The 27,965-nt window shown below is 42.8% G+C and overlaps 1 protein-coding gene across 2 annotated transcripts in view; it reads right to left on the bottom strand.

The window, feature by feature from the left end:
* The window catches only part of LOC122550655 (interleukin-18 receptor accessory protein-like), an 84,404-nt gene that overhangs the window by 39,902 nt on the left and 16,537 nt on the right, over window positions 1-27,965 (bottom strand). For both annotated transcript variants that reach the window (XM_043691733.1, XM_043691734.1), the window contains exons 5-7: window positions 24,525-24,699; window positions 15,570-15,638; window positions 12,499-12,625 (exon numbers count right to left, since the gene is read on the bottom strand). In XM_043691733.1, coding sequence (XP_043547668.1) covers window positions 12,499-12,625; window positions 15,570-15,638; window positions 24,525-24,699 — 371 coding nt within the window. The remainder of the gene's footprint in view (window positions 1-12,498; window positions 12,626-15,569; window positions 15,639-24,524; window positions 24,700-27,965) is intronic.

Genomic DNA, 27,965 nt, shown 5'->3' with positions numbered 1-27,965 from the left:
ATGTAAAACTCTGTTATCTCACTTTTTAGATTGGAATCAATCTAAACATCAGGTCATAGACAGAGAACACAGGGGGCTAACACCTTCAACATATTGTCTAGCTATCACCATTGTTAACAGCTAACCCAAGAATGCAACTTTAAAAAAAAGATTTTGTGATTTACACATGAAAAAAGTGAAACTATCATTGTATTCTAACAGATGAAAGGCTTAACAGACAATCAATTTTTCAATGTATAATTTCAGTTACATTACACTGCAAATTTTTGCTATAAATTCTGTGTTACAATCGAGCCCTCCACTATCACCTGATGAAGGAGCATCGCTCTGAAAGCTAGTGTGCTTCCAATTAAACCTGTTGGACTATAACCTGGTGATGTTTGATTTTTAACTCTAAAATCTAAACAGGGTTAATTAACTTTAACATAATATGCTGAAATCACACCACTATATTAAATTGCTTTGGAAACTATTTTAAGCAACTTTTTATTTTAAATAACTGATGTTTTTGTTTTTAAAAAAGTATTTATAAGAAAAACATAAGAATATTCTCCTCAATTAGTGTTAATGCAGAGCAGAATTTCACTAACAATCAATTTTAAGTATGACCTCCGTCAGTTGTTCTCACAATGAGTAAGGGGAAATGTGATTTGATTACCAACAAGACTCAAAGGAATAGGTTTTTCTGCTATTGTTTTTGTGTGTACCATATCACTTGTGTACTCCAAAATGAATACAGACAAACATTACTTGCCTATACTGCAGTTTGCCTGATGCTGTGACTGGTTATGTAAGTGCAACTCCAGCATGTGCTGCTGTAGTGATAGAACTGCTGGCCTTTTTTGGGCTGAACGGCTCAGGAACTCACCAAGCATCCTCACTGGGACAGCAGCTCTTCAGGCTGCCTTTGATAAAATTACCAAGCTGGTCCACTTACTACTATCAATGAAGGTTTGGGTCTGGCATTCCTCAACCCATCATCAGTGACCCAACTTGCCTCATAAAAGTTCAGGCATTTTTGACTAAAATCAACACATTGGCTAAATCTGAGTTGCTTGAATTTTTTGGGTGGATTTTCTTTTGCCACAATGAAAGGTTACACCCTATCTTACTGAGTTACCTCATTAGGGCGGCATGGTGGCTCAGTGGTTAGCTCTGCTGCCTCACAGCACCAGCGTCCCACGTTCGATTCTAGCCTCGGGCAACTGTCTGTGTGGAGTTTGCACATTCTCCCCGTGTCTGAGTGGGTTTCCTCTGGGTGCTCTGGTTACCTCCCACAGCCCAAAGATGTGCAGGTCAGATGAATTGGTCATGCTAAATTGCCTGTAGTGTTAGGTGCATTAGTCAGAGGGAAATGGGACTGTGTAGGTTACTCTTTGGAGGTTCGGTGTGGACTGGTTGGGCCAAAGGACATGTTTCCACACTGTAGGGGCTCTAATCTAATAATTTCCTACCAAATCCCTCATATCTGTTTTCTATCCCATTTACAGCGTACCATTCACAAAACAACTTAATGTAACCCGTCGTGTAAACCCCAAAAGCCTTACACTTCCCCAAGTCCCCACCCAACCCATCTGCTTCATGCCTACACCAGCCTATCTTTCCCACCTAGCCCCTGGTATAAGGTGACCGTGCTTGGTGTATTTATTCACTTTCTACCACCCCTTTGAAAGCAGGTTGCTCGTGACCATTGATGACCATCCCCTCCTGCATTATCCATTTCCCTGTCATGCCTTACTTTATCCCACCCTTGCAAATCCTGCTGCCCCCTTCATGATTGTTCTGTGCCTTTACCCAAAGCATGCAGTCAGAATCCCAAAGGCTAACTCGTCGAGGCCTAGTCCCACGGAATGCCTTAAAATGACCAATTCATATTGGAGACTGCCCTTGATTTAATATGTGGGAATCTCTGACTAATTGGAGATTCCCGTGGATTTCGGTAGAGGTGACTCTCCTAGGGCTTTGAGAGATGGCTGGTTGTTTGCTGTCCATGCAGTGTGTTTGCCAAGTGAGCTGCTGACATATGGTGCAGCCATGAAATGGCACAGCCCATTGATGTACAGCAACTTGAATGCCCCCTAGACTGAGGACTGCTTAGCAGCAAGGCAAATGCCTGTTCTCATGACTGCATAAATTGTGCAAGGCAAGGTAGGAATGCTGTGATGATGCAGGTAGGTGCTAAGTGAGTGAGCACTGAGAGAACAAGCAAGCATCCCTGAGACACAGCCTAATCTGGTCTTTGCGCTGGGAGCATATGCTTGGTGCAGTTTCCTGTTGCAGGTTTTCAGTACTGAGGTGCTCCTCAATACAAATCTGTGCTTCCGGAATACACTGCCAATGCATCAGAGAAGTACCAGGCTGGTCACAATGGGTTGTCAAATGGCAGATGCCAATGTCCACTGGAAGAGTGCTGCATGACCCTGGTGCCCAGTGATCATGCCCTGAGCTGTGGTCTAGTCACAGACACCATGGAGGTCAGATGGAACAGGCAGTGAATTTGTTGGATACACGCTTTGCTTCCCTTGTCACATTTTCTGGATGTCAAGCTGGTGTGGCGCGTTTGGTAAGATGGTTGGTTGAATTTTAATGAAACACGTTATGCTGTTAACAAGCATTAAATCTCAATTATCGGAATCTCACCAGGTTGCTTGTGAAAAGGGTAAACAATGGAGTGAGATTGTTATGATGTTGCACTTGTTGCTCAATTCTGCCGCACATTATACCATAGTCTATGCTACACTGATGCCTACAAGATCTAACCCATTAAATTTAAAATGATGTAAGCATACCAGCTTTTTTTCATCCAACAATCTACAGTCAGAAATAGACAGACTGATTACAGGAATATCTCAACATTTGAGTTTCTGATGCAACACGATTTGTGCCTAAAGTGTGAAATTGTGAAATTGTCCAGAACTAACAGACTCAACTTTAACCCTGAGTAAGTGAATCAACTTAACTGAGTTGAAATCTTCAGCGAAAAAAGTATAATTTTTGATCAAAGGCTCCTTATCATTGTCAAAGATTGACTATGTACTCAGAACAGATGTTAATCTTTTATGATGAGGAAAAGTGTAATCACCATTTTATTTCTAAGTATGTTAAAAATAATTGATGTTGTTTTTCTATGAAAAGTGTGGAATATCAGGAGGTCAATTTGATTTGCAGATAACTCAAAAATGAGGGCAACAAAATTTGACCTGTTAGTGCCCACAATGTTTTCGGTGCAGTACTCTTTGGTTCTAAAATGGCATTCATGCTTCACATGCACAATTGCAGTGCAGCCCCTGCAGGACAGCATTTTTGCTAGGTCAGTAGCAAGTATTCAGTGGAAGTATGCAGGTTAGGCAGCTCTGCATATAATGCTGTTTTGATATTGCGACTGCCAATTCCAACCTCAATGCTGCTGTGAATGCCTTTTCTTAAGCATGCACAGCTGATCATGTATTCAACAACAGGAAGTGCCTCTCTCCCTAACCCCAACAGTAATAGTAAGAAGCGTCATTGATTGCTCTTGGGTTAACTTCTGTTCGAATAAAAGTGCTTTGCGGTTTGCAGATTTGCTTAAAGTTGTTAATATTGACAGTGCTGCTGCATATTGGAAACTCTTTGGTTTGACCTGACAGCTTCTGTTCAGACTACATCCTCCTAGCTACGTGCTTCTAGCTGTTGTTTCATTCTGCATTGACCTGAAGAGTAAGAGGGAATACAAAGAGAGGAGACACAGAGAGATAGACAAACTGCTCTCTAAGGGAGGAGATGAGAAAGGAGAACTCTTAACAGGTGGTTTTATCAAGCTATGGTCATCTGAGAGCAGTTCTACCACGCTCAGCACATCATGTCAGCATATACTTGCTATTCTGCGGCAAACAAGGGGTGCTTATTCCATGCCTATCTGTTGGTCTCTCAGTCTTCCAGCCACCACATCAAATAAGAGGGTGGCTCCTAGATACCAAGGACTATTCACTTATTGGCCTGTATCATGACTGTACTGCCAAAACATGAGTGGGCACCATGAGTGCAATGAGAGCTATCCTGCTACACAAAACATCATTGAGCAGATCATTAGCATGGTACACCCACATTCTGTGAAAAAAAATTAAATTACCCGCAGGCAGAACAGTAGTAGGCTTTTTTCACATCTGCAGTTTATATCTCAAACTCATCTACCTATTACTAATAACGTGTTATTACTAATATCTAGTACTGGAGCAAACCATAACAGACACATCACCCACAAACGTTGTACAACATTCGCTGACACACTTACCCTGATCTTGCAGGACAAGGTGGTGCAGAACTAGGGATCGCAGTGTCTAACTACTAAGGAAAAGCATGACTACTTGTTCTCATCCCCATTGAAGAGACAAGTTGCTCTCATTGGAGCAGCCATGACTAAGGCTGTAGCTAGTAAGGGACTGCAACTATTGGAAATGATGGCATGTTACTACCTAAATGACCTTGTCACATCTAAGTTTCCATTCATCCAAAGTGTTCTCTAACATACAAGCTGCGGATGGTGTAATATGCACCAACTGCATTCCCATCTTTCCCTTGTCCCAACTCTACTCTGTATCTGGGGAGTAAGTTTGCCAATGGGTTCTGGGATAGCTTACATAAGGTGACAAATGGGCCTGAACAGTACTTGGTGCATTGGTAAGCCAGCTAGAAAGTTTCTGTCACCAACAAGAAGCATGGAAGACTTTGGTACTAATTTGGTAGAGAAATTTTCAGAGTTTGAAGCCCATTTTCTTTCTCAGTGTGCAAATGGTGACCAACTCAATGATACCACACACAACCATGATGCAATGTGTGGAACTGTAGTACAATGAGTTTTTTGGGTTGTCTTCAGTGAAACCTCAGTTGACTGAAATGATCATGGACAGTCCAAACAGAAAGACAGTGTGTTGGCTGCCTCTGCTCTTTCTCTGTTTCTTCCTTTTCCAGTTCCTGAACTCTCACCGCCTGCCTGGTGACAAAGCCTGTACTCTCAGAATGCTCAGGTTCTGCAGGACACAGCAGATCATAATGAATTAAGGAATCCATTCCAATGATATTGCAAAACTCCTCCTACTTTCATTTACATCCCAGAGAGCAGTTGAGAGTCAATCATATTTCTGTGGGTCTGGAGTCACATGTAGGCCAGACCATGTATGGACAGCAGTTTCCTTCCCTAAAGGACATAAATGATGGGTTGTTTTTCCTGACAATCAGAAATGGTTTCACGGTCATCATTAGACTCTTAATTTCAGGTTTTTATTGAATTCAAATTCTACAATCAGTCATGGAGAGATTCAAACCCCACCCCAAGAATATCACATGGGGTTCTAGATTATTAGTCTAGCAATAATATCACTAGGTTGTCACCTTTCCTAATCTAGACAGGAATTTCCTTTTCCTGGTGAAATATTTCCTCTCCATATTCTTTTCGTAATAAAGGCATATAACTAATTATCATTTTAGGAATTCAAATTTTAACATAGAGGTAAGTAGATGTTTCATAAGGTAGAGGAGCAAAAGTGGTCTACTGAGTCTGGTCTGTTATTCAATGAAATCATTGTTGATCTGATAATCGTCAACTCCACTTTCCATAATCCTTTAATTCTTTGCTGTTTAAAAATTTGTCTCTCAGCATTGAATATACCTGACGACCGTCCTAAACAGCCCTGTGTGATAAAGTCCACAGATTCACCATTGTCTGAGAAAATAAAAACATTTATCTTCATCTCTGTCATAAAAGGGTGAATCAAAGAACAATACAGCCCAGGAATAGGCCTTTGGTCCTCCATGCCTGCACTGACATATTTTGCCCTTCCATACTAAAACCGTCTTCACTTACAGGATCTGTATCCCTCTATTCCCTTCCTATTTATGTATTTGTCCAGGTGTTATTGAATGCTGCTATTGTGTCTGTTTCCAATACCTCCTCTGACAATGTGTTTCAGGCACTCACCACACTTTGTGTGAAAATCTTGTCTCAAGTATCTCTTTTAAAATTCTGCCCTCACACTTTGAACCTGTGTCCCCTAGTAACTGACCCCTCCATCCTGGGAAAAAGCCTGATACTATCCACTATATCCATGCCATTCACAATCTTATAAACTTCTATCAGATTGCCTTTCAATCTCCTGCTTTCCAGTGAAAACAAACCCAGTCTATCCAACCCTTCTTCATAGCTAAAAGGCAACATCCTAGTACACCTTTTCTGTACCCTTTCCAAAGCATCCACATTCTTTTGGTAGTGTGGTGACCAGAACTATATGCAATATTCTAACTGTGGCGTAACTGAAGTTCTATGAAGCTGCAACATAATTTGTCTAGCCTTATGCTCAATGCCCCTTCCAATGAAGGCAAGCATGCCATAGGCGTTTTTCACTACCTTACCTAACTGCACAAGCACTTTCAGTGATCTGTGGACTTGCACACCCAGATCCCTCTGCATTTCGATACTCCAAAGAATTCTGCCATTTACTACACAATTTCCACCTGTACTTGACCTCACTAACTTGATCGAGTTTTTTGAGGAGGTGATAAAGATGATTGATGAGGGAAAAGCATTGATATTGTCTACATGGGCTTCAGTAAAGCCTTTGACAAGGTTCCTCATGGCAGACTGGTACAAAAGGTGAAGTCACATGGTATCAGGGTGAGCTGGCAGAATGGATACAGAACTGGCTTAGTCATAGGAGACAGAGGGTAGCTGTGGAAGGATGCATCACCTCACATTTGTCTGGATTAAACTCCACCTGCCATTTTTCTGCCCATGCCTCCAACTGACCTATTTCCTGTTATATCCTCTGACAATCCTCCTCACTATCCATAACTCCCTCAATCTTTGTATCATCTGCAAACTTAGACCAAACACATTTTCTTCCAAATCATTCATCTAGATCATGATCAGGAGAGGCCCCTCACTGATCCCTGTGGAACACCACTAGTAACAATCCCCCATCCTGAAAAGCATCCTTCCACAGCTACCCTCTGTCTCCTATGACTAAGCCAGTTCTGTATCCATTCTGCCAGCTCACCCTGATACCATGTGGCTTCATCTTTTGTACCAGTCTGCCATGAGGAACCTTGTCAAAGGCTTTACTGAAGTCCATGTAGACAATATCAACGCATTTCCCTCATCAATCATCTTTATCACCTCCTCAAAAAACTCGATCAAATTAGTGAGGCACAATTTCCCATGCACAAAACCATCCTTACTCTGAGATTATGCTTTCTGTTCTTACATTCTCCAACAAGGGTAAAATAACCTCTCCCTGTCTATAATAAATAGAGCAAGGAACTGCTGATGTTAGAAGTCTGAATCAAAAACAGAAATTGGTGGAGAAACCCAGCAAGTTTGGTAGAGTCTTTGGAGAGAAGGCAGAGTTAATGTTTCAGGTCCAGTGACCCTTCTTTGGATCTCTCCCTCTTTACCCCTAAGGATTTTATGTACTCTAATAAGCTAATTTCTCATTCTGCTAAACTCCAATGAGTACAGGCCCAAATGACTCAACCTATTGTTATAAGCCAATCCTTCCATACCTGAGATCAAGCTAATAAACTTCCTTTGGACTACCTACATCAGCTCCTATGTCTTATGGTCTTAACAATTCAGGGCACACTCCACGGTCAGTGATTACACACACAATCCCAGCCATGTTATTCTATATTCATCCATCACGCATCATCATGGCACATCTCTGAACCCCTTGCCATCTGGTTCTGCTGCAATGCTGCTGCCAGCTCATTTTGTGCAGTGGGACAGGTACCTTCTCATGGATTGGATCAGGACACATCTCAGCACTGCTCATTGATTCTCTTGGCACTTACTTTGTGCCTACTTTAATGTTCACAGTCCTGTCTTGCCTCGCCTTTGCAGTAAGCTAGTGATTAAAGATCACAGTATGTCTGTTTTTCCATGCTGCTTAGCATAATCACAAACCCAGGCAGCTTCTCCTGATTTTCAGCAGTGATCAGTCAAGGTGCTGGATAATTTGCAGTTCAGCACTGTGCTACATCGATCTCATATCTACACCATCTGCCAGCAGCCCAGGCAGCAAACACATTGCATGTGCGTCAACTAAATGGCCATATCTCAAGTCAAGGTGGGGCTTCCATTGGTCAGTTTTTTCTTGTTGGAGTAAATGAAAGACATTGGCTGATCTCAGTCTAAGAGATTACACATGTTAACTGATGGCTTAGAGTGAACACAGTCAGGGGGTCCATAGAACTCTGAGGAATGGGCTATGGTCAGTCCTGCAGGTGACTACAAACAGTCAGGCGACCCATGGTTCATAAGTCAGTCAGAGAGCTGCACAGTGATTAGTCAGGGGATTGGTCATTCTTTAGCTGGTTCATCCATCCAAGTCAGTCAGGGGCTGGCCCACGGTCAGTCCTGTGGGGTGAGGAGTCAGCTCACTGAAAGTCAAGATGGGATATCAGGACACAATGCTGCCTTGGAGAAGTTAGGGAGGTCAGTGCTGGGAATTGGAATGGGCATGCTGGATAAGACATAAGGCCATAAGACATAGGAGTGGAAGTAAGGCAATTTGGCCCATCAAGATCACTCCACCACTTAATCATGGCTGATGAGTATTTCAACTCCAATTACCCGCACTCTCCCCATAGCCCTTAATTCCTTGTGAGATCAAGAATTTATCAATCTCTGCCTTGAAGACATTTAACATCCTGGCCTCCACTGCGCTCCATGGCAATGAATTCCACAGACCCACCACTCTCACACCTTTAGAGAATCCTGGACTAGTACTCCCAGATCCCTTTATACGTTGGTTTTATGAATTTTCTCACCATTTAGAAAATAGTCCATGCCTGTATTCATTTTTCCAAAGAGCAAGACCTTGTATTTGCTCACGTTGAATTTCATCAACCATTTCATGGACCACTCTCCTAAACTGTCTAAATCTTTCTGCAGCCTCCCCACCTCCTCAGAACTACCTGCCTGTCCACCTAACTTCGTATCATCGACAAACTTCACCAGAATGCTCCAAGTCTCTTCATCCAGATCATTAATTTATAAAGTGAACAACTGCGGCCCCAACACTGAACCCTGTGGGACACCACTTGTCACCGGTTGCCATTCTGCCACCAGTTATCCCAACTCTCTGCCTTCTGTCAGACAGCCAATCCTCAATCCATGCCAGTAGCTCACCTTGAACACCATGGGCCCTCACCTTACTCAGCAGCCTCCCATGAGGCACCTTATCAAAGACCTTTTGGAAGTCGAGGTAGATAACGTCCAACGGGTTTCCTTGATCTAACTTACTTGTTACCTCTTCAAAGAATTCTAACAAGTTTGTCAGGCACGACCTCCCCTTACTAAATCCATGTTGACTTATTCTAATCCGACCCTGCACTTTCAATAATTTAGAAATCTCTTCCTGAACAATGGATTCTAGAGTTTTACCAACAACCGAGGTTAAGCTAATCAGCCTATAATTTTCCTTTTTTCGTCTTGATCCTTTCTTGAACAAGGGGGTTACAACAGGACTTTCCCTGACTCCAGTGACTTTTGAAAGATCACAACCAACGCCTCTGCTATTTCTTCAGCCACCTCCCTCAGAACTCTTAAGATGTAGCCCATCGAGGCCAAATACCGAGGGGCAAAGAATACAGAAGGGTACAGAGGGAATACAGAGGGGCAAAGAATACAAAGGGGATACAGAGGAGATACATAGAGGTGAAGACTGTTGTCGGCAGAAATTCAAAATATAAGAATAGGGAGATTATGCTGCAGGACATGGGATACTACAGAATGGGGATTATCAGTGATCACTATCACCACGGCTTCAACCATGTGCTGCACAATCGTTGGCATGACAACACAGTAATGGTGCAGCTTTCTATTCATGAGAGCTCCTGATGTAATCCCAGATAGTGAGTAGGAGAGGATCAGGACTGATGGGCTGTCTAGGTACTGTGTAGGAACTGCAAGGCAGAAAGGGACATGCAGATTTGGGGGTGAACAGGGCCTTGGTTAACCAAGCTGAACCTGAGGGTTGTGCCAAGTGAGACCTGCATTGCCTCCATATTCATTTGATTTCAAAATGTGCACAGCAAATCAAAAATGGTAGTGCCCACACCGGGAGTGGGTGGAGTTAGTGCTGTGTCAGCACAACAGCTCCACGAGTGAGTGTTGGGAGATCCTTCAAGGGAAGCTTTCACACAGCAGTGAAGTCATTTATATTAAGCATTGAGCATGTCAAACACTTAGTGGGTAAAACAGTGCAAAAGCTGGTCATTAGCAATCTTGATCTTGTTATTCGTCATCACAGAATCAAAGTGGGTCATCTCTGAAAAACAGAGTAACCACAGGCAACCACAGTTGGTACCTGTAGACCGCAAAGCGCAAAGAGACTGCGATATCACATTGGCTGCACCGGGCCACGGAACTGATTCCTTTTCATCTTGAATTGTAAATATTCTCCGACATGCCCGCATATGCAATGATGCCATCTTTGGGTGGCGTGGGACCAAGATAAGGTCTTAGTACTCATGCAACATCTGCAGTCTCCTAATGTCTCTTTGTGACATGACTGATGCTGCATTCATTGGAATGAAGTCCTACATCAAAGTTCCAGTAGCATCATTCTTTGGCCTTCCTTGTCAGATTGTTCCATGTCCCACTGGACAGAGGTATAGGCTAACCATCGTGTGTGAGTGATATAAATGCTGACTGGCCATTCTGACCAAGGGCCTGCTCTACTTCTGACAAGGTTCGTTGCAACTGTGACTGAAGGATCCAGCCAAAGCATTGTTGTTGTCATTGTTGTTGTGCTTCAACAAAGATGCGTAGAAACAGAGCAGGAGCAGAAAGCCCAGGACCATGAGCAATCTCCAGCAGATACTGGAAAACCTGTGCCTGAGGAGTCTGCAGCTGAAGGTCCCCTTAGGATGCGGAGGAAGTCCAGGAGGTCCACCAGAGTCTGTCGTCCTTGATGCCACTTTCTCCAGAGGAACAAGGCACATGGGCTACAGACTGCTGATGTTCCACGACATGGCCACAGAACCAATACCAGCTGCTGAATGGGAGCTACAACAGGAAGAGTTGGGTGACCATCCTATACTAGTGGCCATCATGGCAACAGCCGCACTATATTTTATGCAACTAGTTCCTGTGTGAGAATTTTCAATCCTCAACACAAAAATACACCAAGGCTGTTATTGATGCACTTTGTGCCAGATCACAGCACTTCATCTCATTTCCCAGTGACAAAGACAATACTGCAGCCCAGGCAGTAGGATTCAGCAATGTACTTGACTTCCCCAGGTGTAGAGTACAATATATTGTACACAGGTGTGACATGAGATCCATTTTATAATGCAGCTGAGTTCATCAATAGAAGAGAGCTGCTTTCATTAATGCGCAAGTTGTCTCTAGTCATTACATAGTCTGGGATAGACACCCCATAATCTTACATGATGCCTATTATTGAGAATTTCCAGGTTCCTGCAGCATGTCCAGGGCTGTGTGCCTTACAAGGATTGTTATTGGGAGAACAAGAGCTATTCAAGGGCTAACCAAGGCTGATGACTCCGTAACATGACCACAGCCTGAATGTAGATACAATGCGGCCCATTCTTCACCTAGAGCCATCTTGGAGCAGACCATGGGCCTGCTGACCAGAAGATTCAAATGCTTGGATAGGTCCACATTCCAGACAGAGTATGCTACATGATTCTAGCATGCTGTGTTACACATAACTGGAACAGGCAGAGACGCAATGTTAAGGACTTCAAAGATTAAGGTAAACAGGAGCAACCTTCTGTGTGACAAAGCACAGCAGTGTTCAATGTTAAAAGCCAGAAAGGACTTAATGGGTTCAGTGGATGACAGCTAGGTGCAGTGATCATTTATTTACAAATTTAAAAATCCCATGACACCAAGTTATAGTCCAACAGGCTTATTTGTGAGTACAAGCTTTCAGAGCGCTGTGAAAGCTTGTACTTCCAAATAAACCTGTTGGACTATAACCTGGTGTCGTGTGATTTTTAACTTTGACAACCCCAGTCCAACACCGGCATCTCCATATCATCATTTATTGACTTGTTGGTTGTTGGAAGCAAAACAGTCAGTTTCTATTTCAAGACACAAGTGCGCAGCTTCAGTTTGTTTCTTATTGTTCACTTTTGCTGTTGCTGAATAAAAGTTGACGTTTTTAAGGTTTTGAAGGCTTTCCTGAATGTGCTGTTCCTGCATTAAAAAACAATAAGATGCTGGTCTCCCCTGGGCATTGGGAAAAGTTACCCAAGATTGTCAGTATAAAAAACAGACAGTATAATGTCTAATTGCATCACAATTAACCAGCATAAATTAACCACACATTGCAATTCCCTAACAACTTGATGCACTTTTATTGATTTTTCTCCTGAAATCTCTGGCTTTAAGAGCTAAATCTAGGTGGACAAAGACAAGCATAATTAATTGCAGTTTTAGCAAAGACTCATGATACAGGTAATCAAAACGTTGTCCCAGAAGCTAATACTCACTGGACTTCACCCTGTTGGAGTTTCATATTTTCTGTCACATCTTTGCCATTTATTAGCCATTTGATCACCGGATTAAATTTTCTTGCAAAACCAAAATAAACTTTGCACATTAACTGTACAGATTGTCCTAAAATTAAATGTGTAAATTGTTAGCAATAGCATATCTAGTGAAAAGCATTCAATTAATTCATGTCACCTTGAACCTGCCTGATTTTTCTCAATTATTAGGGTTGATCTTGTTCATTGAAAGGGCTGACTTATACATGTAATGCAGCACACAGACTGCCTCCATTTCTCAATGGGAAATCTAATTTAAATAGATTGTCCACACCGGAAAACCTCATTAATTTGGCTTACATCACACTTGACTACGCAAAGAAAAATTTGCAAAGACGGTAGCTCCAACCACAAAAAGGGAAGTTATGATGAGGATGCATCAATATTCCCCTTAATTCTTAATAACTAATGATACTGTTGTAGTAAAGGAGGAATCTACCAATTCGAGGCCCTGTATTAGTTTCTTTTAACAACGCAGGCACAGATCACATTGAGGATTGAGGTTTTCAAGTCATCCGAGTCTCTTGCATCTGGTTGTAAATAAGGAAGATGTGAACTGATATTTTGGAGGGAAGATAATTGCATTCCTTACTGTTGCACACATTTCTTGCAACTTCCATCAAGGATGTCAAAATCTAAATTGTGAAATAACACATCAAGTATCTTACTTTTTCAAGTATTCTCTGGTCTCCTCAAAGCTCTACAGTCCACCTCTCTGGCTTTTTTGCAAGGAAGATGGAGCCCAAAAATAGGAAATATTTGCTACTACTTCACAGGGCACAGGTGACTCTGCAGCTACATGATTATGTGCTGTTTAGTCTCCTTATTTAAGAAGGGATGTACTTGCACTAGAAACAGTTTGGCAAAGGTTCACTAGGCTGATTCCGAACAGAAAGGGGTTGCCTTCTGAAGAAAAATTGAGATGATTGGGCCCATATGCACTGGAGTTTAGAAGAATGAGAGGCGATCTTATTGAAATATAGTACATTCTGAGGGGCTTGCAGGGTAGGTCTAGACCTAGGGTCATGATTTTTAAAATAAGAGAGTTCACATTTAAGACTTGAGATGAGAAAGAATTCTTTCTCTCAGAGGGTTGTTAATTTTCTTCCCTAGAGAGCAGTGGAAGCTGGTCACTGAATGCAGTTAAGGCTAAGTTGTACAGGTGTTTGGCCTATACAGTAGCCAGGTTAATGGGGGCCAGCAGGAAAATGGAGTTAAGACTGCAGTCAGATCAGCCATGGTGTTGCAGTCTTGTAGATCTGAATAGAATCTATTTCTTATTATCTCATGATCTCTCACATCCAGATGTAGGACATGCAGACATTGAGGTTTTCAGGCTGAGGCATTCATCGGCAACTAGGGGCATTCTCATTGCGATCAGAAACAATGGATGCAAAGGATAGCTTTGTTCTCTAATTTGGCTAACCCTTCCAGAATTTCATATTCTTCAAACATCAAGGAATACCACAACAAAGCCATAATGTTTGCTTCTTAGTTAACAGTCAATGGTGTGTGTTATGATGTGATTGTAATATAGCATCTATCATTCATTTAATACAAATGTACAATTTGTTAGCTCATCAGAAACTCTTCCTTATTTACAGTACACAGCATTTTCAAAACCTATTTAGGAATGCCAATGCATAGTATATTTTTAGTGTCTTTTAAATATTCATAGCAACTGAAAATGTTTTAAAGGAAAACGTAAGTAAAAAACAACAAATGCATTGGGCAAAGTATCACAATACAGAGTAGGTAAAACCAGCTTTTCGATGGCCATAATATGCATCCAGCATTTAGAGGCTAATTTCAGCAGTTAAAGTCTCAAGATCCCAGTAGCACCCATGTGAAATGGCAAAGCAATGTACAGTGGAAAGTCAGAGCTGAAAATGTGTTGCTGGAAAAGCGCAGCAGGTCAGGCAGCATCCAAGGGAGCAGAAGAATCGACGTTTCGGGCATGAGCCCTTCTTCAGGAATGAGGAAAGTGTGTCCAGCAGGCTAAGATAAAAGGTAGGGAGGAGGGACTCCTCCACTTGTGGTTGGAGGGTTCCTTGGCACCGCCTTCCTAACCTGCAATCTTCTTCCTGACCTCTCTGCTTCCACCCCCACTCCGGCCTATCACCCTCACCTTGACCTCCTTCCACCTATCGCATTTCCAACGTCCCTCCCCCAAGTCCCTCCTCCCTACCTTTTATCTTAGCCATGTGGACACACTTTCCTGATTCCTGAAGAAGGGCTCATGCCCGAAACGTCGATTCTCCTGCTCCTTGGATGCTGCCTGACCTGCTGCGCTTTTCCAGCAACACATTTTCAGCTCTGATCTCCAGCATCTGCAGTCCTCACTTTCCCCTCACAGTGGAAAGTCACTCTGCCTATAGGGGATTTCCAGCAATGAGCCACATTTGCATAAATCATTCTTTTAAATGAAGCTTGCACATATCAGTGATAAAATCTCAATCTCTATTTGCCTCAAAGCTGCTCATTTGTAAAGAGAGAATCGAGTGCAGCCATGGACCAAGATCTGATCACTGACCCATACTTATCAGATTCTCCATCACTTGCATAGCTATAGAAACTTGGGACAACAATGTTCAGCAATCAGTCAATCCATTCAATTTCTGATACTCAGACTGATAACAAATATGTGGGGTTGTTGGATATCTGTGATCCAGCACGCCCACTGGGGAGTAGTGAAGTTACTGTAGTCTTGCCAGATTGTAGAGCTGCTCTCTCATTTGAGAGAGATGACTGTTGGTGACCTGAGGGTCACCTAAGGCAAGCGGAGGGGTTCAGAAAGAGGTTCAGATGGTACAGGAATTGAACCCGCCCTGTTAGTGTCACCCTGCATCCACAAAGTAGCTATCCAGTCAGGTTATTTCAGAAAGTTATGTGCATTCACTTGTCTCCCCCATCAGTGAGTTCATTACGGAAGGTAACCTCCACTGGCCGTTTTGCAGAATCTGAAGCATTGTGTACATTTATTTCCACAGAAAACCAAATTTGTTCTGACTTACCAAGCTCAACTTCAATTGTTTTTAGTTGATGAGGATCAATAACAGTTGGAGGTCTCCTTGTGTCATCGGCTGAAATCAATAATCACATGGCATTTGTAAAATTGTTATACCGAGTGCTGTAATGTCATCATCCAACAGTTGGTTTTACGTTATTTTGTTTTTAGGTTGTTACAGTTTAAGATGCCTCATCTTATTCACCAGCGCATTAACAATAATACAGTAACTACCAGAAACTAAAAGAAATGGAAATCATCAGTGCTGAGATCCTCTCCAAAGCCGAAATGTACGCTTCAATTTAGCCTTGCTATGTTGTAACATTTGGTTCTGACATTCTACATTTCATTTTCTATTCTTCTCACCAACAAAAAACAAGCTATAGAGAGCTTTCCAGAGCCCACACTATATTTTTTTCCTGGGGAAGAAATTCCACAGGCTAATGTTCGAGCTTCTTTTGGCAATCTTTCACAATAAATTAACATAAGTAAAAGACACCTGTACCAGTTATGTAATTCAGAACATGCACTACAAAGTCACATTTATGTGAAGTATATCTTATTTTTACAGCTCAGTAAACTGGTTAATAATGATTTGAATTGCATAGGCAGGTAAGTGGACAGCTTTCTGGTAGACTCTGAGAGGAGCAATGTTGCTCAATTTGGGAAGACACTTTCCAGCTTTTGACCGAAAACATTGCATTTTTGTTTCAACATGTCTCAGCATCATTTTTCTTTTCATTTATGATAGATTGATTTGTAATTTCAACTCAACCTTTATCATTATTTTTCCTTCTAAGAGTATGAAGATGATGCGTCACTTATTGACTCACTTTACATCATTCTTCCATTAGGGGAACAAGGGGGAACAAATTTAAGCTGAAAATGTGTTGCTGGAAAAGCGCAGCAGGTCAGGCAGCATCCAAGGAACAGGAGAATCGACGTTTCGGGCATAAGCCCTTCTTCAGGAACAAATTTAAGCAATGTCAAACCATCATTTGCAACCAATGCTCAATCATAATCATAGAGTCATCCAGCATGGAAACAGACCCTTCAGTTCAACCAGTCCATGCCGAACGTGTAATCCTAAACTAAACTAGTCCCACCTGCTTGCTCCTGGCCCATCTCTCTCCAAACCTTTCCTATTCATGTATCCATCTTTTAAAAGTTGTAATTGTACCTGCATCCACCATTCATTTAACTTTCAGACATTAAGATTTGTAAAAGTAAATTTCATCTTTAGTGTGGGATTCTAACTTTGTGTATTTCTGAAGATTTGATATAGGGCTCTTGAACATATGGGATTCAACTACATGACAAACACCCTCACAATGTGTAATCTCATGACATTTACACACATGACATCCCCCAATGTTATAGGACAACTTCAATTGTGGGCCTCAGGGTCATTCAACTCTAAATAAAATATATTACATTGTACAATGAGATGGAAACATAATGTATAAATCAAAGAACAGAAACATATTAAATTACTTCAGGATATATAGTGTTTAAATAAGTTACTTGCTTGATGACTCTGCAGTATCAAGCAATTAAGCACCAGTGATTCACAAAATAAGAAGCTTCTAACTTTTGGACAACTGTATGACTTTATAACAATTCACTGTAGGTTAAAAGATTAATAAAGGTATCTACCTCAAATCCAGAAACCTCAGAGCTGAGGCCAGGTGGAAGTTTGGTATTGTTGGATGCCATTTTGGATGATTTGGGCTGTAGGCAGTTTGTATTAAGCAAGATTCGGTGGGATCAAGAATTGCTTGGGGTTTGGAGTGGAGGGTGAAGCAGTGAAGCCAATAACTAAACTAGAGGTACAACAACAAACTAGACATTGAGACAAGTCAACATGACAGCTACCTGGTGACTTCAGCTCACCACTTGCTCCAAACAGCATCTCAAAGCATGATCCAAGGCTAACGCCTCATGTATCATTCATAGCCATTGGCAACAGCATTTACCAACTCCTCACGATCATCCTGGCACTGATCCAATCCACTTGCAGGCTGCTCAGGGAGGACAGCAACAAACCTTGAAAGGCTGCAGCAGGACCACTTATGGGGAGAGGGACAGGTGCCCGGCTCACAGATTGGATCTCATGGCTTGCTGTCTTAGCTCTCACTCACTTTGCACCAAACAACACGCTTTCAATATCCATTCTTGTCCTGCCTTGCTTGGCCCTGCCATGCCCATTAGCAGAGTTAGAAGATGAGGCCTCTTGCCTTGCTGGTCAGCAGTCCTCAGTCAAGGGGCTGAACATTTTGCTGTACATCAATCTCACAACTGTACCAGTGTCAGCAGTGTACTGTGTGGGCAGCACGTATCCATTTCTTCACATTCTTAGGGGATTTGATTTTGATTTTTTTGAGTTTGATTTTTATTGTCACGTCTACTCAAGTACAAAAGTACAGGAATAGAGTGAAAAGTATATAATGTCGTTGCCACACAAGTACCTGGATATAGAATATTAAGAAGAAGGTAAAAAGAATTGACAAAGTTGAAAGTTAACCATTACAATAATTATAGTGTAAAACATTTGAAATAAGGTTAAAAGTTACACATTTCTGTCCTTCTTAGTTTTAGGTAGAAAATTAAGAAATAAAGCTGCAAATTCAAACATTGCAGTCTTTTGTAGTGCTTAGCTACGGTGAGAGTGCACTTCGAGGAATCACATTGAGACTGGAAGTCTATGACGCCACAACGGGCCAAGAGACCGCCACGTACTGCAGAAAGACCTCCATACTGGACCGAGAGACTGCCACGTACTGCCGAAAGACCACCATACTGGGCTGACAGACCACCATATACTGCCGAAAGACCATCATGCCAGGCTGCGAGACTGCCATGCTGGGCCACTGAGATGTCCCCATTCCGGGACAGAGACTGCCACGCTGGGCCGAGAGTCCACCAAGCTGGGCCGCAAGTTTGCCAAGCCAAGCCAAGAGTCTTGACAATGCTTCAGTCTGTGCTGAATCTGTTTGTGCAGGTACTCTGAAGGCCTCTCCGCCCTTTCTCAAAGAGGCTCAGGAGCATCTCAAAGAGATCCCCTGAGCTAAAATTGGTGCTGCTTTTGGATATTTTCTCAGATGTTGCGGTTTTATTTCATTCAGCACGAACGGTCTCCACAGTCAAGGCAATGTCCGTGGTTTGGGGCAACCTTGTTTTCAGTGCTCTGGCTGCCCCACTTTTCATCACTGAAAACCATGGAGACAACACATTAAGCCAGGGCCAGCCTCCTATACCATTCCATGGGATTGGCCGTGGACCGGTCTCCAGTGGGGAGGTTCTCTGACAGGGGAACCATGCCTCTGCATGGTCAGTCTCATGACTCCATAACAGTCAGTCTGGTGGGTGTTGGGCTAACATGGTTGAGGGGATGTACAGCGTCTAGTCAGAGGTCTGATCTCTGCTTGTCTTGATCTGCCTCATCTGATCTCTCAATGGAGTGGGTCACAGTCTGTCTGTTGGGTCTGTCCACATAAACCCAGGGGGGAAGGAGGCTGGGGGTTTAGAAAGGAGTCCTCAGAAAGGAGTCTCACAAGGTTATTCTTTTGCACTGGTGGCTACAGACTGAGGGTGAGAGGTGATGACAAATGTGAAATGTGCAACAATACTGGATGGGAATGGATCATGTGGGATGAGAGTCTGCCATGGTCAGCAGTATGCTGGCTTCAAGGGGTAACAAGGGACAGCATGCGACCACATGTGGTATGGTCACTTCATATGCCAAGGGTTAGGAAGAAGGTGGGCAGGTGTCTATAGGAGCCAGGGAAAGAACAGAAATAGTTGACCATGATGAGTAATGGTGCCAGCAAAACCCCTTGCCCCATGTATAGCTTGTTAATGTTGCTTCCACAGCAGACTCTCAACTCAAACATTGACCCATGGTACGTTCAGTGTGGACATGGAGTGAGGCATTGTGATGGCACACTTATATTTAAAGCTACACAGTCTCTAAGAAACAGATGTAATGCAAATAAAGTGTATTCAAACATGATAATTCATAACAAGTGCACTATTACCCCTGCCATGAAAGTGCCCTCAAAGGGTTTTCTTTCACAGTCACTCTTAGCATTGTCCCAGATTCCGCAGCTTGGGTGGAGTCCTGCTCCACAATGAATACTAGGTCTTGGAGGCTTCATCGATCTACCCAGGGGGCATTGTGTCTGGATGGTACAGACACACTGAGGATGATGGTGCCTGAGGCAATTGGACCCTCCTCAGCATTAGCTCCCAAGAGTCACTTCTGCTTTTATTTGTTGTTCTCCTCAGACTGGGTCCCTCCTGGCACTTTCCTGAGGGCCGAGGTGCAGATGGAGTGCAGGTTTCTGCACCTCTCCAGCAGATCCTGACGGTGCTGGGCCTGGAACTGCCAGGCTGTTCATGGAGGCAACCAGCTGATGGCATGACTCACTGCACTGCCAGTGTATCCCATATCCCTGTCTGCCGCTCCAGTTTCTCCCTATGTACACGGGTAAGGTCCCGGATTGCCAACATAACAGGGTTCTCTGAAGCCCAGGGCTCAGTAGGTGCCTGGTCTCTCTGGTAGCCATAGATTTATAGAGTCATAGAAACATACAAAACGGAAACAGACCCTTCGGTTCAACCCGTCCATGCCGACCAGATATCCCAACCCAATCTACTCCCACCTGCCAGCACCTGGCCCATATCCCTCCAAGCCCTTCCTATTCATATACCCATCCACATGCCTCTTAAATGTTGCAATTGTACCAGCCTCCACCACTTTCTCTGGCAGCTCATTCCATACACGTAAAGGAGTTAAATTGCCCATAGTGTAGGTGCATTACTCAGAGGGAAATGGGTCTGGTTAGGTTACACTGCGTGAAAAAGTTGCCCCTTAGGTTTCTTTTATATCTTTCCCCTTTCACCCTAAACCTATGCCCTCTAGTTCTGGGCTCCCCAGAAAAGACTTTGTCTATTTATCCTATCTGTGCCCTTCATGATTTTATAAACCTCTGTAAAGTCACCCCTCAACCTCCGACGCTCCAGGGAAAGCAATCCCAGCCTGTTCAGTCTCTCCCTCTAGCTCGAATCCTCCAACCCTGGCAACATGCTTGCAAATCTTTTCTGAACCCTTTCAAGTTTCACAACATCTTTCCTGAGGGGCACGGTGGCTCAGTGGTTAGCACTGCTGCCTCACAACACCAGGGTCCCAGATTTGATTCCAGCCTCGGGCGACTGTCTGCGTGGAGTTTGCACGTTCTACCCATGTCTGTTTGGGTTTCCTCCAGGTGCTCCGGTTTCCTCCCACAGGTCCAAAGATATGCAGGTCAGGTGAATTGGCCATGTTAAATTGCCCATAGTGTAGGTGCATTACTCAGAGGGAAATGGGTCTGGTTAGGTTACCTTCACTATCCTATCTACCTGCAACTCCACTTTCAAGGAGCTATAAACCTGCACTCCAAGGTCTCTTTGTTCAGCAACACTCCCTAGGACCTTACCACTAAGTGTATAAGTCCTGCTAAGATTTGCTTTCCCTCACATTTATCTAAATGAAGTGCCAGCATCCTGGAGGGTTTCTCCCTCAGTCAGCTGTGGAGCTGTCACAGTAAGCTGCTCACCAGATTGTGATCCTACACTTTCAGACACTAATGTTCCCTCCAAGGTGTCAGCATATGAGCTGGACTGACACTCTCTTCCTCAGAGATCGAGAAGGCGGCTTCCGGGGGTTGCTGGCCATTTCAACATGGAGTCGACAGAGATTAGATTAGATTAGATTACATTACAGTGTAGAAACAGGCCCTTCGGCCCAACAAGTCCACACCGACCCGCCGAAGCGAAACCCACCCATACCCCTACATTTACCCCCTACCCAACACTACGGGCAATTTAGCATGGCCAATTCACCTGACCCTGCACATCTTTTGGACTGTGGGAGGAAACCGGAGCACCTGGAGGAAACCCACGCAGACACGGGGAGAACGTGCAAACTCCACACAGTCAGTCGCCTGAGGCGGGAATTGAACCCGGGTCTCAGGCGCTGTGAGGCAGCAGTGCTAACCACTGTGCCACCGTGCCGCCCACAAATGCTGGTGTACTCGAAAGACCCACGAGAGAGAGAGAGAGAGAGAGGGTGTCTGGTCAGTGGCTAGCAATTGGGTGCAATTAATAAGCCTGCCAGTGAGAGTCACATGGAATGAGGGTGGTATTTCCTCAGTTGGCTGGTCATAGGTGCTTCAGCATCTCCACAGTTCCAGTCTTCTCCTGCATTGGTCAGAAGTCTCTCCTTGTAGGATGTGAGCAGCCTTGTATTCAGCACCCCTCCACCCACCCGAGTACTCTCTGCTCTCTTACGTGATGCATTCTGCTGTCATGTGGGAAGGAGAGGAATTGAGTGAGATGCAGTTTTTACTGCTGATGCATGGGATTGAAAGGTGCTGAGGAGTCCGGAGTGAGTGGGTTGACTGTGCAGATGCCATGCAGGGTAAACGATGTTGGAGGTTGGTAGTGTGTGACTGAGAGTGAGGGAAGATGTTGCAGAAATAGTGAGAGTGGTAGAGCATGAGACTTGGTGGGTGGATGGGGGTGGGGGGAGCGGGGATTCGGAGAGGGAGATGGGAGTATGGTGTACAGGAGCAGAGACAGAGTGAAGGTGACATAACAAACAGAAGAGTATGGCACTTACCCTGGCAGAGCAGAGAAAGTCAATGACCTCCTTATGGCACTGCTGGCCATTCCTCCTCAGCCTACAGATGACACCGGCCGAGGTGGTGATCTTAGACCAGGCTGCCATGATCTGGGTGTTTGACATCCTCTGCAGATCCTTGGGAAAAAAGACCCCTTTGCACCATCCTATGGGGTTTAGCAATGCTCTTCTCCAGTGCCAAGGGCAGTCCGGGTGCAGAGCGGGCATGAGGGCTGCTGGTTTCAGTGAATATTCATTGGAGAGCAGTGAGTTGTTTCAGGAACAGCACCTGGTAAGACAGAGCTGGGCTTGGCCATGAGAGATGCCACAGGAACAGGGTAGGTTGGTAATGAGGTGTGTTTGATAAGAAACAACAACAGAACTTGTGAGGCGTCATAGCACAATTTCTTCCAAAATATATGACGCAACTTGCACTTAGCCAAAAGATCATAAAATCCTGCCCCTGGAGTTTCTAGATGACTTTTATTATACCTGATGTGATTATCCACACATCTGGTAATGAAACAGTGTGTTTACAATTAATGGTAGAACCAGACTGACTATGACACCAGTTTAATGGTAAGCCATGATGCCGAGGTCATTTCAAAAGCAGACTATTTACAAGACTATTTCACCCAAATCATCAGCGGCAGCGCTTGGAAGACCTATGCCCGGTGTATGCCCCAACCTTAAGTAGGAAGGTTGAAAGTTGAACCACAACCCGATGATTCAGACCCACAAACATAGCCACAAACATATGTTCACTCTGCATTGAAAACATTAACTTGCACTTACATAGATTCTTATCACATCCTCAAAATAATTGAGTTTTTTTCATGGTATAATCATTATTCATGTGTAGATAAACTAGAACACCAATACACGGGCAGTCCCACATTGATAGACTGAGGAGCAGACGGATTACAATTACATGACTGATTGTATCAGGTATTATGGAGGCGCCATGCCTACATAAACAGTAATAACACAGGGAAAAGAAACAACTCTTGCCCAGAGTAGCTGTTGTGCAGAAAGTTAAAAATCACACAACACCAGGTTACAGTCCAACAGGTTTATTTGGAAACACTAGCTTTTGGAGCACTGCTCCTTCACCAGGTGGTACATCACAACCACCTGACAAAAGAGCAGCACTCCAAACGTTAATGCTTCCAAATAAACCTGTTGGACTGTAACCTGGTGTTGCAAGATTTTTAACTTTGTTCACCCCAGTCCAATACCAGTTCCTCCACATCATGTTTTGCAGAAGACCCACTTAGAGGAGTTGGAAATTTGGCAAACTGCATTTACCGCACGAAAAAATATTACTTGGTCCTTAAGGTGTTCAAAAACTTGGGTAAATGTACTTTCATCCTGTATACCATATTTGTCTATTTTGTTGCTAATTCAACTCCAATTCACAGGAAGTGGAGGGTAAATGTCAAAGATTTTGCTCCTGGTGCAGAATCTCACTTGTTCAGTGAATAAATAAGAATTGGATGTAGAATTAAGAATTAAAATGAATCATCAGAAAATTGAATGCTACCTTCCATGGTCAAATCTAAGATTCATTTTTCGGTCAGATGGGAGCCTTGAAAAGGGTTTCAAAATTGTATCCTGGGATTACAATTCTAATTTATTAAAGCCTATGCCTAAATGCTGATGATACAGTGGTAAGATTCTGTTAGCTGGGTTTCAGTCTGCATGATCCTGGCCTGGATATTGATTTTCATTCTATCATTATAAATCTCTTCTTGACTGTGACTCCAAACTGTATCCTGGCCAGAAATGGTTTAACTATAATCTGGATGACCAGGCAGATAAACTATAGGTCTGTGTCTCATAACTAAGAGGTCTTTGCTTTCTCTGTATTGGAGACAAAGCAACTCAAAGGTTTTTTATTTCCTCTGCTTTTGAAAACCTTTTCTAATTGCAACTCAAAGATGAAAGAAAAACATATTGCATGTTATATCAAACTGCCTTCAAGCTTAGTTGTGGCTTAAACAATGAAAAAAACCCTGCACTAATTATCACAGAGCTTCAACCATTGAAACTACACTTTCTGCACTGAACATTGGAAGAATTGTGTAAAAATTGAAAGTTTTTTTTCATATCTTGAAATTAGATTTCTAAAATGTACTGATTTCTTCCCTTTCTGTTTCCTCCTCAGGGCTAATTCATAATATTGATTGTTGTTTGAGTGGAGATGATGGAATGTTAGCTGGTGAGCACATTAAATGTCTGTAGGTGAGCAGAAAAAGCACAAAACAAATCAATTCAAGATAATTGTAAACTTTCACTTACCTATAACCTTTACTGTAAATGATCTTGTCACGATCCATTTGATATTGTTTTCTACAAACTTAAATGTACATGTGTAAATACCAGCATCAGATTTATATATTCGACCCAAATGAATTTGTCCATTTTTTATCTTGAGAGATACTCGTTCAACATATTCTTCAAATATGTTTTTATTCTGAAAGACATTAAAGCAAATGTTAAATAACAGAAGGTTGCAGTGTTATTGCAGTGTACAGGTTACAGTGTGATTACAGCGCTGCACTGTTAACAACATTGTGAATCTGCATAAACTTGCTATGGCAGTGAATTACTATCCTGTGTGATTACTAACTTAACAAACTGCAAGATCGATGTTAAGACAAGATTAGGAAGAAAAGAAAAAAACAAATATTGCATGAAGATCATGCCCTTCATAACATTTGGACATTCTGAAGTACTTTTGAAAATATAAGCACTTTTAAAATGTAATTGTCACTGTGATGTACAACCTATCAGAAGTATTCTGGAATTCAGTCACATTTCCAGGCAACTGAATTTATCACATAACTTCCTTAAAATTTAATAAAAGGTATTCTTTGAAAAGTGGGAAAGATCAAGAGCAGGGGATGTAATTTTGAGACTGATATTTAAGCACATTGCTCAGGATCTCAGGGCAGTGTTTGCACACTTGAGCAGCATCAGTTTCTACACCTAACTACAATTAATCACCAAGAAAACAGTGGTAATTTCTTTTACACAAAAAGGAAGAAACTCAGCAAGTCTTTGGCACAGAGTGAAACAGAGTTAACATTTTGAGTTCAGTGACACTTCATCAGAAATAATTTGTTTTGGATTAGCATGTTGGTTCTTTCAAGCCAAAAGAAATTTCTAAACTTGCCTTAATTACAAAGTTAAAAGGGTTAAAAAGAATAATGCACACTCTTGAGCTGGAACAGAAGGCCAGTGCGTGCAAACAGACAACTGGAAGGCTTGAGATGCTTGAGAAAATACTTCTCTGTATTTCCTTTGTTAGAAAAGCAACAAACATGACTGTCATTGACATAATGAGCAATATTTACTGTTTATTCAGTGTCTCAGATGAGATAGAGTCCAAAATGTTGGCAAACAGTTTGAAGGCGCACTGGAAAAGCACAGCAGCTCAGGCAGCAACTGAGGAGCAGGAGAATTGATGTTTCTGATGAAGGGCACGTGCTCGAAACGTCGATTCCAGCGCCACATTGTCGACTGTGATCTCCCGCATCTACAGTCCTCACTTTCTCCTAAGTGAGGAGCAACCCATAATCATATCATGATCCCACTATACACATTTCAACACTCTAGCAAAGTGTCTGGTATGTGCTATCATATCAATGATCATTAAGTATCAGAGAGCATAACCAGAGTTTCACATTGCATTACTGCATTTTCATGCAACACCAATAGAGAAGGGATTACCATCCCCCATGCAATTTATGCACAGAAGGCAAGTGCAAATTATGTTGCGGGCGGCACGGTGGCTCAGTGGTTAGCACTGCTGCCTCACAGCACCAGGGTCCCAGGTTAAATTCCAGCCTCAGGCAACTGTCTGTGTGGGGTTTGCACTTTCTCCCCGTGTCTGCATGGGTTTCCTCCAGGTGCTCTGGTTTCCTCCCACAATCCAAAGATGTGCAGGTCAGGTGAATTGGCCGTGCTAAATTGCCCGTAGTGTTAGGTGCATTAATCAGAGGGGGAAATAGGTCTGGGCGGGTTACTCTTCGGAGGGTCGGTGTGGACTGGTTGGGCCGAAGGGCCTGTTTCCACGCTGTAGGGAATCTAATCTAATCTAATCAATTGTCTAACTACCCTGAGACGCAGGACTTTCTTCATCAAACACAGAGGAAAATGAGAGAGACACATGATGAGTGAAAAGTAGATGGCTGCCAAAACTATACATTGGGCACAGAGTGCAAGTTAGAAGTTCAAACACAAAAATATGCAAAGCATCAAAGGTTTCTAAAAACCTTCAACTACCCAGATCATGCAAAGTCTTCACTGAACATGAAAAGGAAGGAACAGGAGCCAGCTTAGACCAATGTACAGCAAACTAATCATTCACAGCGAGAGTGAAGCACAACACTCCGACAAAGATCAATGCGCGGTGATGTTGAGTATATGCAACCAGCAGCAAGACAACCAAGTGGTCAAACAAATGCAGCAGAGAATAACACATATCCCTGCAGACAAATATGCATTCACTAAATAAAGATGACTTGTCAAACTACATTGCAGTAAATTGAAATTTTAAATGTTAGTCTTGTAGACTCCGTTTTACCTGTTTGTACAATTATGGAATTATACTGGAATAAAATTCCACAGCATCAACAATGATCCAGTACCTCACCCAAATGAGAAGCACAATCCTGACAGGGAATGGAACTAAGTTTCTCCATCATTGCAGCAGATCCTAATCTAGTATTGGAATCATTAGCATAAATTATTGGATAATAATGAACCATCCTTTAATCCAGAAAACGTAAAGTCAGTTTCACTGCTGCATTACTACCTATTTAGAGTCATAGAGATGTACAGCATGGAAACAGACCCGTCAGTCCAACCCATCCATGCCGACCAGATATCCCAACCCAATCTAGTCCCACCTGCCAGCACCCGGCCCATATCCCTCCAGACCCTTCCTTTTCATATACCCGTCCAGATGCCTTTTAAATGTTGTAATTGTACCAGCCTCCACCACTTCCTCTGGCAGCTCATTCCATACATGTACCACCCTCTGAGTGAAAAGGTTGCCCCTTAGGTCTCTTTTATGAGGACCGTGCAGGAGAGAGAGAGAGAGAGAGAGAGAGAACCTGCACAGCTACTGCCTTTGCTGTTTTTGAATTCATCAGAGTGCATCTGGGAAAATTAACAAACAGTGAATTTCACAACTAGTCTTGGAGGAACTGTTGGGCAAAGTTCACAGCACAGAATCAGATAAGTTAATTGTTGTTTTAAGTCTGTCCAAGAGAAAGGCTGTATTAGTGAGTACAGTGCGTTCTTTCTTGATTATATGTTTTTGGAGAGAAGTCTCTTGATTAAACTTAAAATATAAGCCAGAACTATTAATTCAACCTGGTGCAGTATTTTGTAGAGGAATAAGACGGTGTTATTTTTTGGGTTTGTAGATTGTGAAGGAGCAAAAATGGCCTTTACAGTGATATGTACTTCTTGTCAGATGTGGGGTTTTAAAGAGAGTTTAAGGGCTACTGCGGATTATATCTGCCATAAATGCTGCTGGATGCGAATCTTATCAGATCGAATGGATCAGCTGGCGAGACAGATAGAAGCGATGAGGAATTTGCAACAGCAACAGTATGTGATGGATGGCAGTTATAGAAAGGGGGGAAAGTCTCAGATACAGTCACATAGATGGGTTAACTCCAGGAAGGGTAAGAGAGGTAGGCACCTAGGGCAGGAGTCTTTTGTGGA

This window comes from Chiloscyllium plagiosum, chromosome 6 (assembly GCF_004010195.1).
Source record: "Chiloscyllium plagiosum isolate BGI_BamShark_2017 chromosome 6, ASM401019v2, whole genome shotgun sequence".
Taxonomy (NCBI): Eukaryota; Metazoa; Chordata; class Chondrichthyes; order Orectolobiformes; family Hemiscylliidae; genus Chiloscyllium; species Chiloscyllium plagiosum.
The sequence above is the reverse complement of the archived record's forward strand: the minus strand, read 5'-3'. Positions and strand labels throughout refer to the sequence as shown.